At 41.8% G+C, this 13,633-nt stretch overlaps 2 protein-coding genes across 2 annotated transcripts; both read left to right on the top strand.

The window, feature by feature from the left end:
• Window positions 1–544: 544 nt before the first annotated feature.
• ccn5 (cellular communication network factor 5) lies at window positions 545–6,190 on the top strand. Its single transcript, XM_056423165.1, has 5 exons — window positions 545–801; window positions 1,702–1,918; window positions 2,420–2,668; window positions 4,036–4,277; window positions 4,746–6,190. Exons 1-5 carry the CDS (start codon window positions 739–741, stop codon window positions 5,031–5,033), a joined length of 1,059 nt encoding a protein of 352 aa, XP_056279140.1. The 5' UTR covers window positions 545–738; the 3' UTR covers window positions 5,034–6,190.
• Window positions 6,191–8,065: 1,875 nt separating this feature from the next.
• Window positions 8,066–9,106, top strand: LOC130200086 (P2Y purinoceptor 1-like). The gene has a single exon (XM_056424049.1). The coding sequence runs from the start codon at window positions 8,066–8,068 to the stop codon at window positions 9,104–9,106; it is 1,041 nt and encodes a 346-aa protein (XP_056280024.1).
• Window positions 9,107–13,633: the final 4,527 nt, after the last annotated feature.

The raw sequence follows: 13,633 nt of genomic DNA, 5'->3' as shown, positions 1-13,633 counted from the left end.
AATATGTGTCCTTGTGGCCTCTGAGTCCTGCTTGCCTCCTTATTTGAACTGCCTTCAAAGTACAGCTTCTCTCACAACGGAAGAGATTGCAATGATTCACGTTCATGCCTCAGACATGCTGCCCTTACACCATGGAAACCAGAGGGAGGAGAAATATTTAATCTCTTTTCAGTCTGGCTGAAGTTACACATCAAGGTTTCAGGAGTTTTTTTGAGGTTTTCGGGGATGAAAATGAAATTGTGGCAATATCTGCTCTATGTCTGTTTTTTCAAAGGATCATCTGCTATATCTGACTAACCTTCCAGTGAAGTGGCAGCCTGTAAAAACATCAGCAAGATTAAAAAAATCTCGCGGACTTAAATCAGAATCGTCACCACAAAAGCCCCAGAGGCTGTTTGACTTGCAGACAACTGGACTAAAGTATTTTTCTCCCCTCAGCTTGTGTTAAACTGAGTAAACTTAGAACGCCACAAGACTGGAAAGAGAGGGAGGAGAGGAAAAAGAGGGGAAAGACTTGGGGGTGGAGGTCTGTGTGTGTCTGGAAGTGAAAATGGGAAGCAGGGAGGAGGAATGTGAAACATTTCTGATGCTGGTCCAGTGGCTGTTTACACGGCAGTCCGCCTGTGACATCAGAGTCCGGACTTTATAAATGTCAGCAGGCGCAAGAATGAGCAGTTAGCAAACAGCGTCACACGGGTTATTGAGACAGAGTGAGCTCCATCAGCAACACAAGCCGCCATGGACCAACTGCTGCGTGCCGGTGCCATAGCTTTGGCTGCACTGCTGTGTGTGGCTACACAGGTGAGGCCTGCTTACTTACAGTAGTTTCTTCTGAATGAGGTTATGTGGTATGCGTGAGGTTTAAGAAAAAACAATGATTTCCTGTGATTTTTGTATTTGAAGATCGATTCATATTGCTGAAGATTTGTTTCTATCCTGGATATCACAGAGGCAGAGTCTCATTTATAAACAAATTATAGTTTCGATTTGTTTTAGTGTATCAACATCTTATCTACCCTGACTCTAAATGGAGAAGATTACTGTAATCTTGTCTGGACATAAAATCCGATCAGACAGTTCTTTGTGTGAGACAAGTAAAGCTGTAACTAACAATATACAATTTTAAACTATAATATTACATTTTTGTATTGGTTATTTGCATGATTTAATCAATTTGTTGTTTGGTAAAATTCTATAAAATAGTAAAAAAATAGCTATCACTATCAGGAAGTTGTTTATTTTGTTCAACTAACAGTCCAAAACCCAAAAATATTTAGTTTATAATCACATGAGACAAAGAACAGCAGCCAATCCAATCAAGACTTTCTGCCATTTTTGCTTGAAAAATGAATCATAAGAGTCAGAAATTAACTATTAAAATTGTTGTAGTTAATTGACCACACATTTTTTCCTCCACATTATAATTTTGCTTTCTGGTTAAATAAGTATTGTTCAACAGCCTTGCGTAATTACAATACAGCAGCATTATCTTGTTGACCCCCCCCCCCCCATGTTTTGGCTCCACTAGATTTGGCATGACTGTTTCTGAGAATACCAATGACATCTTCTTTACTGTCGTCATGAGGATAATATCTGAGATGATGACTGTTGTGATTGCGGCGGCAATGATGGTAAAGATGGCGCGAGGACAACAACGATGTGTCATCTTCTAACCTGTTCCCACCTGTGCCGTCCCTGCAGGTGCTGTGCCAGCTGTGTGACACTCCCTGCCTTTGCCCCAGTTCTGTCCCCGAGTGCCCCACAGGGGTCCCACTGGTGCTGGACGGCTGCCGGTGCTGCCAGGTGTGTGCCCGGCAGGGAGGCCAGCCCTGCACTGAGATGTCCCCCTGCGACCGCCACAGAGGACTGCAGTGTGACTACAGCGCCAGTTTCCACGGAGACCCCGGGGAGTGTGTCCGTGAGTGCCTCTTCTCACGAGCAAACAACCAGGCGCACGATCGTGTGGCCGAAACAGAGTGGAGGGGATAAAACCTCCGTCAGTTAGCATGAGTGGCACAAACAGACAGTTCATGTTTAAAGTCTGCTCGGCAGAGCGGAACGGCCTGCCAGCTGCTCGGCTAAGACATTTAAACGTCTATTTACAGGTCTGCTGTTGACACATTTCCTCAGATGACTGTCCTTTGGGCAGCATGATAGATTGCAGAGACAACACGCATGGATTGAAAAACAAACTCCTCAGTGACTCAGCCTGGTTTCCCATGAAACGACATAACCCTTGGCACGGACAGCAGCTGCTGTGCTCTCTCGTGTAACCGCTCGCTTTCATTCCCCTCTGCTGTGTCCCCTCTTCACTTCATCTAATCCTTTCACTTCCTGATTACGTTTCCCACATCAATTCCAAGTTTACAGGTGCGTTTGAGAAAGTCAAGAAGCTGTCTGTGCTGTGTGCTTCTTCCAGGTCAGGAGGATCTGCGCTGTGAAGTCAACGGCATCACATACCATGAGGGCCAGTCGTTTCAGCCCTCCTGTGACACCTACTGCCACTGCAGAGGTGGAGGGCTCAGCTGTGTGCCGGCTTGTCCTCTGAATGCCCGTCTTCCCACTCCAGACTGTCCCAACCCACAACATATCCGGCTACCGGGAAAATGCTGCAAGGAATGGGTGTGTGAAAACCTAGAGAACACAGTCATTCAGGATGCCATCACAGGTAAACTCGACAGAGATGGATCAGTTCAGATGGTTGAATCAACCCTTAAAAGGAGAAACACATGCAGCCTATTTTTCATGTTTTAAAGTCAATTTCTTACTAGCTAGATGCAGCAGTCAAATACAGTAGAGTCTTCAAAGGAAAAGTTTGCCTTTTTAGGAAATATGCTTATTTGCTCTCTTCTTATCGAGAGTTAGAAGAGATGATATAGTCTGTACGATAAATATGAAACTATATCCAGAAGCAGCTTAGCTTCAAGACGGCAAACAGTCCGAATCAGCTTGCCAGGCTCTGTCCAAAGCAAAAACAATTCAAAATCTGCCACCACTAAAACTCACAAATTAACATTTTATAAGCTGAGATAACGTATGTTCAAACAACAATTCATGGTTGTTAGCTTTGGAAGCAACCAGGCTAGTTGTTTTGCCTTGTTTACAGGCCTTTTCACAATAAAAGCTAATTGTTTTTCGGGCTCTAGCTTCATATTTAATGAGCGGACAGAAAAATTGTGTCGATCTTCGCATTGAAGTCTCCACAAGAAAGCAAAAAAGTGCATTTCCAAAAATGTCAAACTTTTCCTTGTACGCTAATTATGTCCAGATCTAGATAGTTACAGCATATTTTCCAGTTTCAGACGTGGCTATATACATATACTATTACTGGATTTCTCGGCTACAAACATTGCTCATTGATGATCAGTCCATATGGCAACGTAATCCTTCCCTCATTTATATGAGGTTTGTCACTGGTGGTCATGTCTGGAAGTTTTTACTGGAGCATTTTAGTATTAAACTGGGGTGTCTGGCCAAAGGAAAACCTCCCAAAGCCCAAATATAACCCACTTTTTGTTGGAAGTCTAAAGTCTTTTTTATTTTTACAGACACCAAGTTTTCTAGTTTCATAACAGCTGTGTAACAATTAAACATATGAAGTCATGTAGAGACTACTACTACATTAAAAGGGGAGTTTGTGAATGTAAGAGGGGCGTTAGGCAAATGAAGCCACGACAAAAACATCTGGAATTCAAAACATTGTCTGAGTCCCTGTGAGAGCAGTTGTAGAACATTGTGTTCTTGGATGCGAAACCTGCGATGTCATTCCTGCAGATCAAATGACTTCATCCATGTTTGTTTTTGGAGGAACAAAAATGTGTTTTGAGTTTTCATGTTCACTAAAATCAAGAGCATTGGCTTAGTTTTGAATTGGAATTTTCTGTGAGCAAAAAAACAATCCGCTGAGACGTCAACATGAGTGGAAGTGAGTCGCTGAGTCATCATCAGCTTCTAGTTCAGAGTACAGAGGTTCTCACACTGTGATGTGAAGTGAATTTGCTTCTCACACTAATTGTTTGTATTTGTTTTGTTTAGCCATGAGACCGGGGAGGTTGTTGCCAGCTCTCCCGATGGACCACCCTCTAAGTAAAGTGGTCCCACCTGCCTCCACCTGTACAGAGCGGAGCACCAAGTGGAGCGCCTGTTCCCAGAGCTGTGGGGCCGGGGTCTCCACACGCGTCTCTAACCAGAACCCGGCCTGCAGGCTGCAAATGGAAACTCGACTTTGTAAAGTGCGGCCTTGCCAAATAGTTCAGCACGTCTCAAGGGAACCCACGGTGAGAGTCGTTTTTCTCCTAGGATCGTCCTTGACTAACACTGGTAGGGTTTTATCGATTACTCACTTTAATCGACTGATCTGTAAACCGAGTTCCTTCACAAAGAATCCAAACAAAAGCAACACTTTTAAACCACTAAAGACATCTTCGAGGGGGCAGCTTCACACATCCCATTAGGTTGCCCTGATGGCTTTAAATGGTCAACACACGCAAATCCCAATTTGTTTTGGGGTTTTATGTGCTGGATTTGGAGACTCTCTGAAATCTGTATGGTCGATACAATATTGGGAAACAGAATTTATCATCAATATAAAAAAACGGAGTAATTGTCTGCATTGATAGATATAACAGATACATGAAAATTAAAAAAAATTATCTGTCGCCGAGCTGGCATGCATGACCAAATAAAAAATGAAAGGTGATCGGGTAAGTGTTGTAAGTTTTCTTGTGTGTGTGCTGTTTTTCTAGTGGGGACGAAAGGGACGGTGCAAGGCCAGCTACAAGTTACCAGGGCCCGTTCGGCTAGTCCACCAAGGCTGCTACAGCACCCGGGCTTACCGGCTCCGGTACTGCGGACAGTGCACCCACACCCGCTGCTGCACGCCTTATCGGACCAGCACGGCTGAGGTGACCTTCCGCTGCCCCACCGGCAGACTGCTGCAGAGAGCTGTGATGACGATCCACTCTTGTGTTTGTCACAACAACTGCCCCTACTCCCCTTACACTAACCCGGCTCTGTGGGGATACAGGCCCTGATCGGCCTGCAGAAGAGCTCATTCATTTAGACTTCACTGGCCGATTCATGTCACCAGGCGGATCCATAAAGACATCCTCTAATTAATGGACCTTAAAAGTAGATAAAGACTTTGATTGGGCTGGGATGAACGTTGATTTTCACACATTTACAATCTCACTCTGCACTTATTTAACAATACGTTTCACTCCTACACCGTGGTAACCCATTTTACTGGTGGTTTCATTCATTAAATGAAAGCAAGCAAGCTTAATTTACAGGATATCGCACATTTTTAACACTTACGTTACAAAGTGCTTGACAGAAGGAAGAAAAGAAGCAATGATGAAAATATATTTAAAAAACTGAAAAAAGTTTATAACCCACAACAAAAAGTTATAGAATTAAGGAAACAAGATTTCTTTTAAGAAATATATGCACTGATTTGCCTTCTCTGAGACTTCTACCTGGGGGTTAGAGGACACAATAACTCCTTTAATCTCAGGGGTGCCTGGTTCTGTAATGCCAAAGTAAAATTCTAAAATCAATCCTGTGACAGCAAGCCAATAGAGAGAAACATAAGCTGGTGTCATTTGTGAATTATATTCAAATGTTGTGATGATTTTTAGTCAAAATGTGTTGCTTCAGATGAAAGCATGGATAGACTGAAGTTATGGTCTGATTAATGTAAAGTTCTTTAGTTTTAAAAACCAGGAAATGTACTTTTGAAGTCTTATTGAGGTCAGTATTTAGATTTGGATCAGAAATAATCTCAAGAATTTTTTTACACTGAGTGAAATTGTGGACCGATTGCATTTGAGTACGGTAATTCCTCATCACTGTATCTGGGCCAAGAAACATAATTTCTCGTTTTTCAAATACTGTGTAGTGTTTTTCACCTAAACAACCTTAACCATGTGCAAGGACAGCACTTTGTCTTTTAAAGCTTATTTCATTCAATGGAAATGTATGCCACAGATTGACTCCAGCCTTCGTGTTGACAGATGTTGTTTTTGACGTGAGCAATGCAACTTTTAATTTGTACAGATTTTGTGTGTTTGTAGTTTCATGACATTGCACTTCATTTTTGTTTTGTTGTAAATAATTCTGGACACATCTTTCCTATGTATAGTGAAATGTGTCTCAATATTTTACATACCTCTTGCTTTTCTACTTTCAATGAGTTTCGTGTTTTTATTTGTATTTTTACACATAGTATTCACACATTTATGTAGTTGTGTTGTAGATGCTGTACATCCCAACGTTTCACTTCATCATTCATCAATAATTATTGTGCAGTATACACTTCTGCCTTTTGCTGATGAGCTGTCAAAAACTTGCACACAGTAATACACAGCATCACAGACGTCATTTTTGGTATTTAATATGGAAAATGAAGCCAAATTAACGACTAGTGTTGCCATTAATGGCCTGTTGTTGATGTCTTCTTTAAAGTTCTGCACTTAAGTATGCAGTATACCTCAGTCAGACCAGATGACCTCATTAGACATCCTGACATCTAGTGGACAACATAATCTACTGCTGATGACAGTGATAGCTTATTACCTTCGCATTGAAAATGCCGGAAGGTTATGTTTTGATCGCCGTGTATTTATTTATTTATTTATTTATTTATTTGTATGCGTGTTATTCGCAAAACTCAAAAAGTATTGAACCGAATCGCATGGAATTTGGTGGGATGATTGTTTATTATCCGAGGACCAGTTGATTAGATTTTGGGATCGATCGGGTCAAAGGTCAAAGGTCATGAACAGGTCAAAATCTTTCGCAGAACTCAAAAAGTATTGAACCGAATCGCATGAAATTTGGTGGGATGATTGTTTATTATCCGGGGACCAGTTGATTAGATTTTGGGATCGATCGGGTCAAAGGTCAAAGGTCATCAACAGGTCAAAATCTTTCGCAGAACTCAAAAAGTATTGAACCGAATCGCATGAAATTTGGTGGGATGATTGTTTATTATCCGGGGACCAGTTGACTAGATTTTGGGATCGATCGGGTCAAAGGTCAAGGTCAAAGGTCATGAACAGGTCAAAATGTTCTTGAATCGCATGAAATTTGGTGGGATGATTGGTTATTATCCGGGGACCATTTGATTAGATTTTGGGATCAATCGGGTCAAAGGTCAAAGTCATGGAAAGGTCAAACTCTTTTTTTTACCATAGCACGATACATTTTTGTCCAATTGGCATGCAACTAATGCCAAAATGTTCATAATTCAATGCCCAATCTTGTGATATGCGAAGGTATGCGCTCTACCGAGTGCCCATTCTAGTTTTTCTTTGTTTTTGAAAGTATTAAAAGGATTTTATGACCAGGATATTCAAATATGATTATATTTAAAAGTCCCTGTAATATTATTGACAATATGCAGTATCAGAAGATACCGTCAGCTCATTGTTTAGCAGCTGACAACTGAAAATACTTTATTACAGGATGCAGCCAACCTTATTTCTAACCACACCAGTTACCTTCTCTAGAAACTCTCACAGGATAGGTTACCTGCCAGCAGATTGTTTGTCTTCAATATACGCAAACTGCAACCCATGCAGTTGATTCATTACGTGTCAGGATTATATTTCTGTAAAGACATCTTTTTTGTCTAGAAATAAGATCTGTAATGACAAGCTTTAGCTACTCTCTGTAACTACATGTCTCAGAAGTAGCCCATAATAGGCCTGCCATAAATATTGAAAACTAATATTAGAAATAGTACTCGAAGCATATCATTTCTCATAAGGTTTTGTGAAGGGCATCAGAAAAAGAAATAACATCTCCATGTGAGGAAACATTTAAACCTGTAATTGTAGTCTATGTTGTTACTTGGGCTCAGTATGGACTCACTTGAGATGACTTACATTTTATATTTTCAGTGAGAAATAAAATCAGACAAACCAGCCAACACAAACTATGTGAATTCCTGAATACTGACAGGTGCAGGAAGTCGAATGTGGAGGCTGTGCAACAAAAGAGGAAGTCTTCTCTGAACCACTGCAGCGATTACATTTATATCTATTCTATCCAACACTTCACGATGGAGGGAACTGTACCAACTGCTGTCCAGAGGACATTGAATAACACATTTTGTCAACAGATCAGCTTGAACTTTACAGGCAAATTTCTGCCTCCTGTTTACATCTTAGTCTGCATCATCGGTCTGGCAGCTAATGGATGTGGATTGAAATCTCTGCGGCAAAACTGGAAGAAACTGGGTAGCGTCAATGTTTTTGTTCTCAACCTTGGACTTGCAGATATTCTTTATCTGCTCACGCTCCCATTTTTGGTGGTGTACTACTTCATGGGGAGTAAATGGATCTTTGGAGATGCATTCTGCAAGATAACAAGATTCTTCTTTAACCTGAATTTATACGGCAGCATTGGGTTCCTTACCTGTATCAGTGTGTACAGGTACCTGGCTATTGTCCATCCAATGAGAGTGAAGGGAAGAATAACTGTCGCCCACTCTGTGGGGATCTCGGTCATGGTTTGGATGTTGGTGAGCGTTCAAAGTCTTCCAGACATGTTTTTCAACAAAAGATTTGGAAACAAGCCTTGGAAATGCTACGATACCACCAGTACCATCTATGTTGAGGATTACCTGAAATACAGCCTCGGATGGACCCTCACTGGGTTTTGTATTCCATTCCTCATCATACTGGGCTGCTATGGACATATGATTGTTTTTCTCTGCTGCACAGAAATCACTGACGAGGTTCTGAAACGGAGATGCTTGAGGCTGTTGTGCATCTTGATTCTTCTCTTCTCCGTTTGTTATGCCCCCTATCATCTTTTCAAGAACCTCAACCTCTGGTCAAGAGTTCTGTCCAGACAGAAGAATTGCAGGGACTGGTTTAATGGAGTCTACATTGCTCATCAGATAAGTCGTGGTCTTGTGTGTCTGAACAGTGCTCTCAACCCTCTGGTTTACCTCCTTGGAAATGAAGATGTTGCTGCTCATCTCAGAAAACGACTCCAGCAAACTCATCAGATATGCAGCTGCTTGAATCTGTCAAACTCCGGCTGTCTGCCTGTTGCACAAACTGCAGATGAATTTGAACCAGAGTTAAGATGTTAAAAACTAATTGTTCAAGCTCAAACGGTATGCAGCTGCCCATCACAACTCGTATGACATTTTTAGCTGTTGCCTTTTTTCTTAAAATGCTTGACAGTAATACATATTTCCTTTAATTTTAAGTGACAGCATGTTTACACATTTTGCATATTAAAAAAGGCAATTAAGATAATTGTTTTCTTTCTGAACAGTTTTATGGAGTGGTATTGATCACATTGACAATGACATGCATCGTCTCTTTTACTATATAGTTTGCGTCACAATCATTGCCTCAATTACTGCTGTGTGGCTTGCAACATGTTCAACTAAATCGATCGAATGTCCTAATAGTCAGCTTAAATTAACCCGAAGATTGAAGTCAGGCTATCTCTTGGTTTCTCAAAGGCTGATCTGCGCTCAAACAATCGCGTTAATTCGAACCAGACTCCAGTAAACAGGATAGTTGCGAGTGCCCGTCCTACTTCAAAAGGGGAAGTGTCGATCACCAAATCCATGATTTTCTTATTTGCACAAAGGCAAATAAACTCAAAGTAAGAGTCTCTTTTTTTTCTCCGCTGACGAGCAAGAGATGATCATGAATGCATATGAGGAATTCCAGACCATAATCAAGGCAAAATATAACACCGCCATCCCTGCGAGGGTTAGACATGGCAACATATCGCAGACAAGTTAAATGCGTAATACTGCGTTCACACAAATATTCACAACGCTTTACTCGCAAGAGTTTACTCATCCGACTATTTGTGCTTTATTCATTCACGTCTGGTTGACTGGATGAAAATCCACAATATTCGCATCTGTGCATTGACTTTGCATGAAATCTACTCCGAAGGCTTTTGGTGTGAACGCAGCATACTTTTTGGGGAAATGTATTGGCAAATTTTAAGTGCCTCATCACCCCAATCAATACATCTATATTTCTTTAAATGTGCCTGCTGGCAGTAGGCTTAATGGAATGCATCATCCAATGAGATCTAAAATAATCTCTACCGTTTCAGAATAATTCGATAAAAACAAGCCCAGAGAGTATGAATTAATAGATACTTTTTAGGGATATATGTACTGTATGCACTTATGTATCATGTACTATATGTGTAGATACACGTATATGGAGATGACCATATAGAACTAGCAGTTTGAATACGTGTGTGCAAATCTGTGTATGGGTGGATCAGTATGTATGTATCATTCATAATCAGAAATTCAATCAATTGAAGCAGTGAAAAGAATTATTGTGTGATTCCCTCTATTCTTCTCATGAGTCCACCTGAATCATGTTCTACACTATTCTGGAGTCGTGGACGGTGTTAAGGAATGACTAGGAGCCACGGGGAGTAAGACTCAAAAGCAGACTTTACCAAGCGGCATCGGCTTCAAAAACAAAGTCTTTACTTGGCAAACATTTAGAAACAAACTGACACAGAACAAGGGTTTGACACAGACTGAATACACAGGGAAACGAGGAACAGGTGGAAACAATGAGGGCGGGGCTTGCAATCACACAGGGGGGCGGCACACAAGGAGGGAGGAGTCTGAAACGAGAGACAAGGTGAGTGACAGACAACAAAACAGAGATAGACAGTGAACTACCCAGAAGGCCTGGGTGTAACAGATGGAGCCCGGCCATTTGGCCTCAACATTTGTTATGAGTCACAGATCATCTAGGATGTCATGCGTATGATACAGTACATGATTAGCATATAGCAGGCCATTGCAAGGTACATGCTCCCTATTGTCAAAGACCTATGATTGTTTTTATAGCAATGTAATTTGTGGGAAATTATGTCAAGTACCTGCACATTAATGCTGTGAAAGCCTTTTTGATTGACACAATCTGACTCGTTTGGGCCAGATTGTGATTTGATGCCTCGAGAAGGTCTGTAAATAAATGATTCCTTGGGTTAGAATTGATAGCGCTCGTATAGGAAGTCATCATGACGTTATAAGAACTTCAGACTTTTGGATGGGACTTCTGGCGTGGAGGGCGTGGCATCAACTACAGGGGCGTGGCATCACGAGTGACAGCGTAACAGAGAAGGCTGAGGACATGCTTCAACTATGTTTCCTTCAGGAAGCGTAAGTACCACAAGAGTCTTGACTCGATACTTTATACATGCCAGATTCACGGGATAGGCACTAAATAAAATTTATGCTCGTGACTAAGAAATGATGCAACTGGCGCGAATGACACGATTGACGCAAATGATGCGAATGACGCGGCGGCAATGGCGCAAATGACGTGAATGCGGCGAATGAAGCAAATGACGAAATTGAGGCGAATTGAGGCAAACAAGGCGAATGACGCAAATGCGGCGAATGAAGCAAATCAGGCGAGTAAGGCAATGAGGCGAATGACGAGAATTAATCAAATGACACAGAATGAACCTAATGACATGGCGTCAATTCTGAAAATTATGCAAATGACGGTGAATATATATTTTTTATTTTGGGATGTCTATCAATATCGTTCATTTTGAAAATGACGTCAGAGGGCAATACAGATCCGTATCAGACCAGCGACGAGGGCAATACATGGCTGGCATGATGACCCATTAGCCAATCAGCACACTTGTACTGTCGTTGCCATATAATTCAGCTTTATTCATGATGAAAATGTAAGCTAGCTGTCCAATCCTGCTAAGAAGAAACGCAGGTCGAGGACAGGATCATTAGCGAAATGCTGCTTATGCTTAAACTGTTACAAAACATTTTCTCTTGGCAGGATTTTTGGCAATGGGTGGCCTGTTTTTGATTTGAGCACCTGCCCCCCAAAATGTGTGCACGTGCCTGCACACTGGGTAGCTCATTGCCGCTCTGCACCGCTCTCATTCGGTAGTTCCAGCTGAAAGCAACATTTTAACCAACAGCAGTGTTGCAGAAGCATCGCTGCCACCCTTTGGTTCGCCCACCGGTGAACACTGTCACACTCTCACTACTCATCTTTTGCAAAGAAGTCAGTTCTGTATACAGGCATACAATGCGGGGCTTACCCTTGCCTGCATAATAGTCACGCAAAATCCTGAGCGCTCCACGCCCGTCATCCGCTGCCTCTCGCATGACCAGAAACAAACTTTTGTCATCAAGGAATTGGATCAGTTCCGCGTATGCTTCCTCGTTCTTCGCCGCATCCTCAGCCAGTGCGGTTTCTTCCACGCCATTGGCGGGCCGATTTAAAATTGTGTCCTTCAATTTCTGCAACCGCAGATATCCCAAAAACTTAGTCTCCCACAGTTCATAGTTCTTTTCGTCTCCGTCAAACACAAGACGAGACCAACGTGAACTCGTAGGTTCGCTCATGGTGCTGGCACTCCAATCCGTGAGACGCATTCAAACGTGCATACAAACAAATGTCTCTCCGTGGCTACTCACGCCGGATATCTGCGCACAAACGTCAAACACGTCTGGGCCCATAACCTGTTGAGCAGAGCTTGACTGCATGTACCGACTCAACATATATAAACTTTGGAGGACAAATACACTGGATGCAAGTTTGTAAGAATGATACTCAAGTGCTTTATTTTCTGCAGGTGCATCAGCTTATATAGACCTGGTCGCATGACACGCACACCTGAAATGCATAAACAATAATTGGGAGCACAATCACTCAATTAACAAGATCGGTTAGCGCAGATGCTATTTTTCCTACTGTTACTGCTGGTAGCACCTTAAAGCTGTGAGCCATGTTGAGAGCTGTCAAGGCAATATATGTTTTCAATTGTGTATTTCGCTCCATGAAAGAAGAATCCCCTAAATTCCCACGCAGACCAGGTGCGGACAGTGGACTGGTAGCTGCAGAGGTACCAGTTTGCCTCCTGGGCTATGCCAAGGTGCAAGGTACCTTGGGAGCTCTAGAGTAGTTGCCTACTACCTCCGATTTACTTGACTGGTTAAATGCAGCGGTTACATTTCACTGTGTGCTGTGTGTATATATGACCATAAAAGTGGATTTACATTTCACCATTCAAAACAACTAAGAGCTATTACATAATACAATGATGACAGACCGAGAAACGCATCTTGTTTTAGTCTTCTTCGTTGGTCTGGTTGCTAATAGGTGGGGAAGCCTTTTGTAGCAGATATGGAATAACGTTCTCTTTTTTTTTTCAATTGGATCCATTCCATTTGAGATGAGCTAGCACTAAATAATGAGTAATGAATTGGTGAGTGATGTATTGATGATGCAAATCTTAAAAAATAATATATATGTCTTTTTAGTTCCTTTTGTTTGTTTTTGTTGGTGTGTGGTGATTTCAGACATATTACTGCTAATCATTTGGAAACAAACCGAAGAAATATTTTGATACCACCAAAAGCATCTACAGTCTGTTGAAAGATGACCTGAAACAGTCTTACGTGCACACTCACTGACAATCACTTGAGTTTTATGAGAGGGAAAACCACAGGTGTAGGCCATGAACAATCAGGAGGCACACTGGCAGCAGGTGAAGGGAATGACCATCAGGAAACACTTGGTATACACACAGTGTTACACTATCTCTTTTTCAAGGATTTCAATATCTGGTCAAGAGA

The sequence above is a fragment of the Pseudoliparis swirei genome, chromosome 9 (assembly GCF_029220125.1).
Source record: "Pseudoliparis swirei isolate HS2019 ecotype Mariana Trench chromosome 9, NWPU_hadal_v1, whole genome shotgun sequence".
In the NCBI taxonomy this organism is placed as follows: Eukaryota; Metazoa; Chordata; class Actinopteri; order Perciformes; family Liparidae; genus Pseudoliparis; species Pseudoliparis swirei.
This window is presented reverse-complemented; position numbering and strand designations above follow the sequence as displayed.

What these genes read in the sequence shown, in the direction of transcription:
- ccn5 (XM_056423165.1), top strand. Translation starts at nt 739, where the DNA reads ATGGACCAACTGCTGCGTGCCGGTGCCATAGCTTTGGCTGCACTGCTG. An exon ending in TGCTGTGTGTGGCTACACAG is followed by an intron (nt 802 to 1,701) that starts GTGAGGCCTGCT and finishes CCGTCCCTGCAG; the next exon opens with GTGCTGTGCCAGCTGTGTGA. An exon ending in ACGTCTCAAGGGAACCCACG is followed by an intron (nt 4,278 to 4,745) that starts GTGAGAGTCGTT and finishes CTGTTTTTCTAG; the next exon opens with TGGGGACGAAAGGGACGGTG.
- LOC130200086 (XM_056424049.1), top strand. Translation starts at nt 8,066, where the DNA reads ATGGAGGGAACTGTACCAACTGCTGTCCAGAGGACATTGAATAACACA.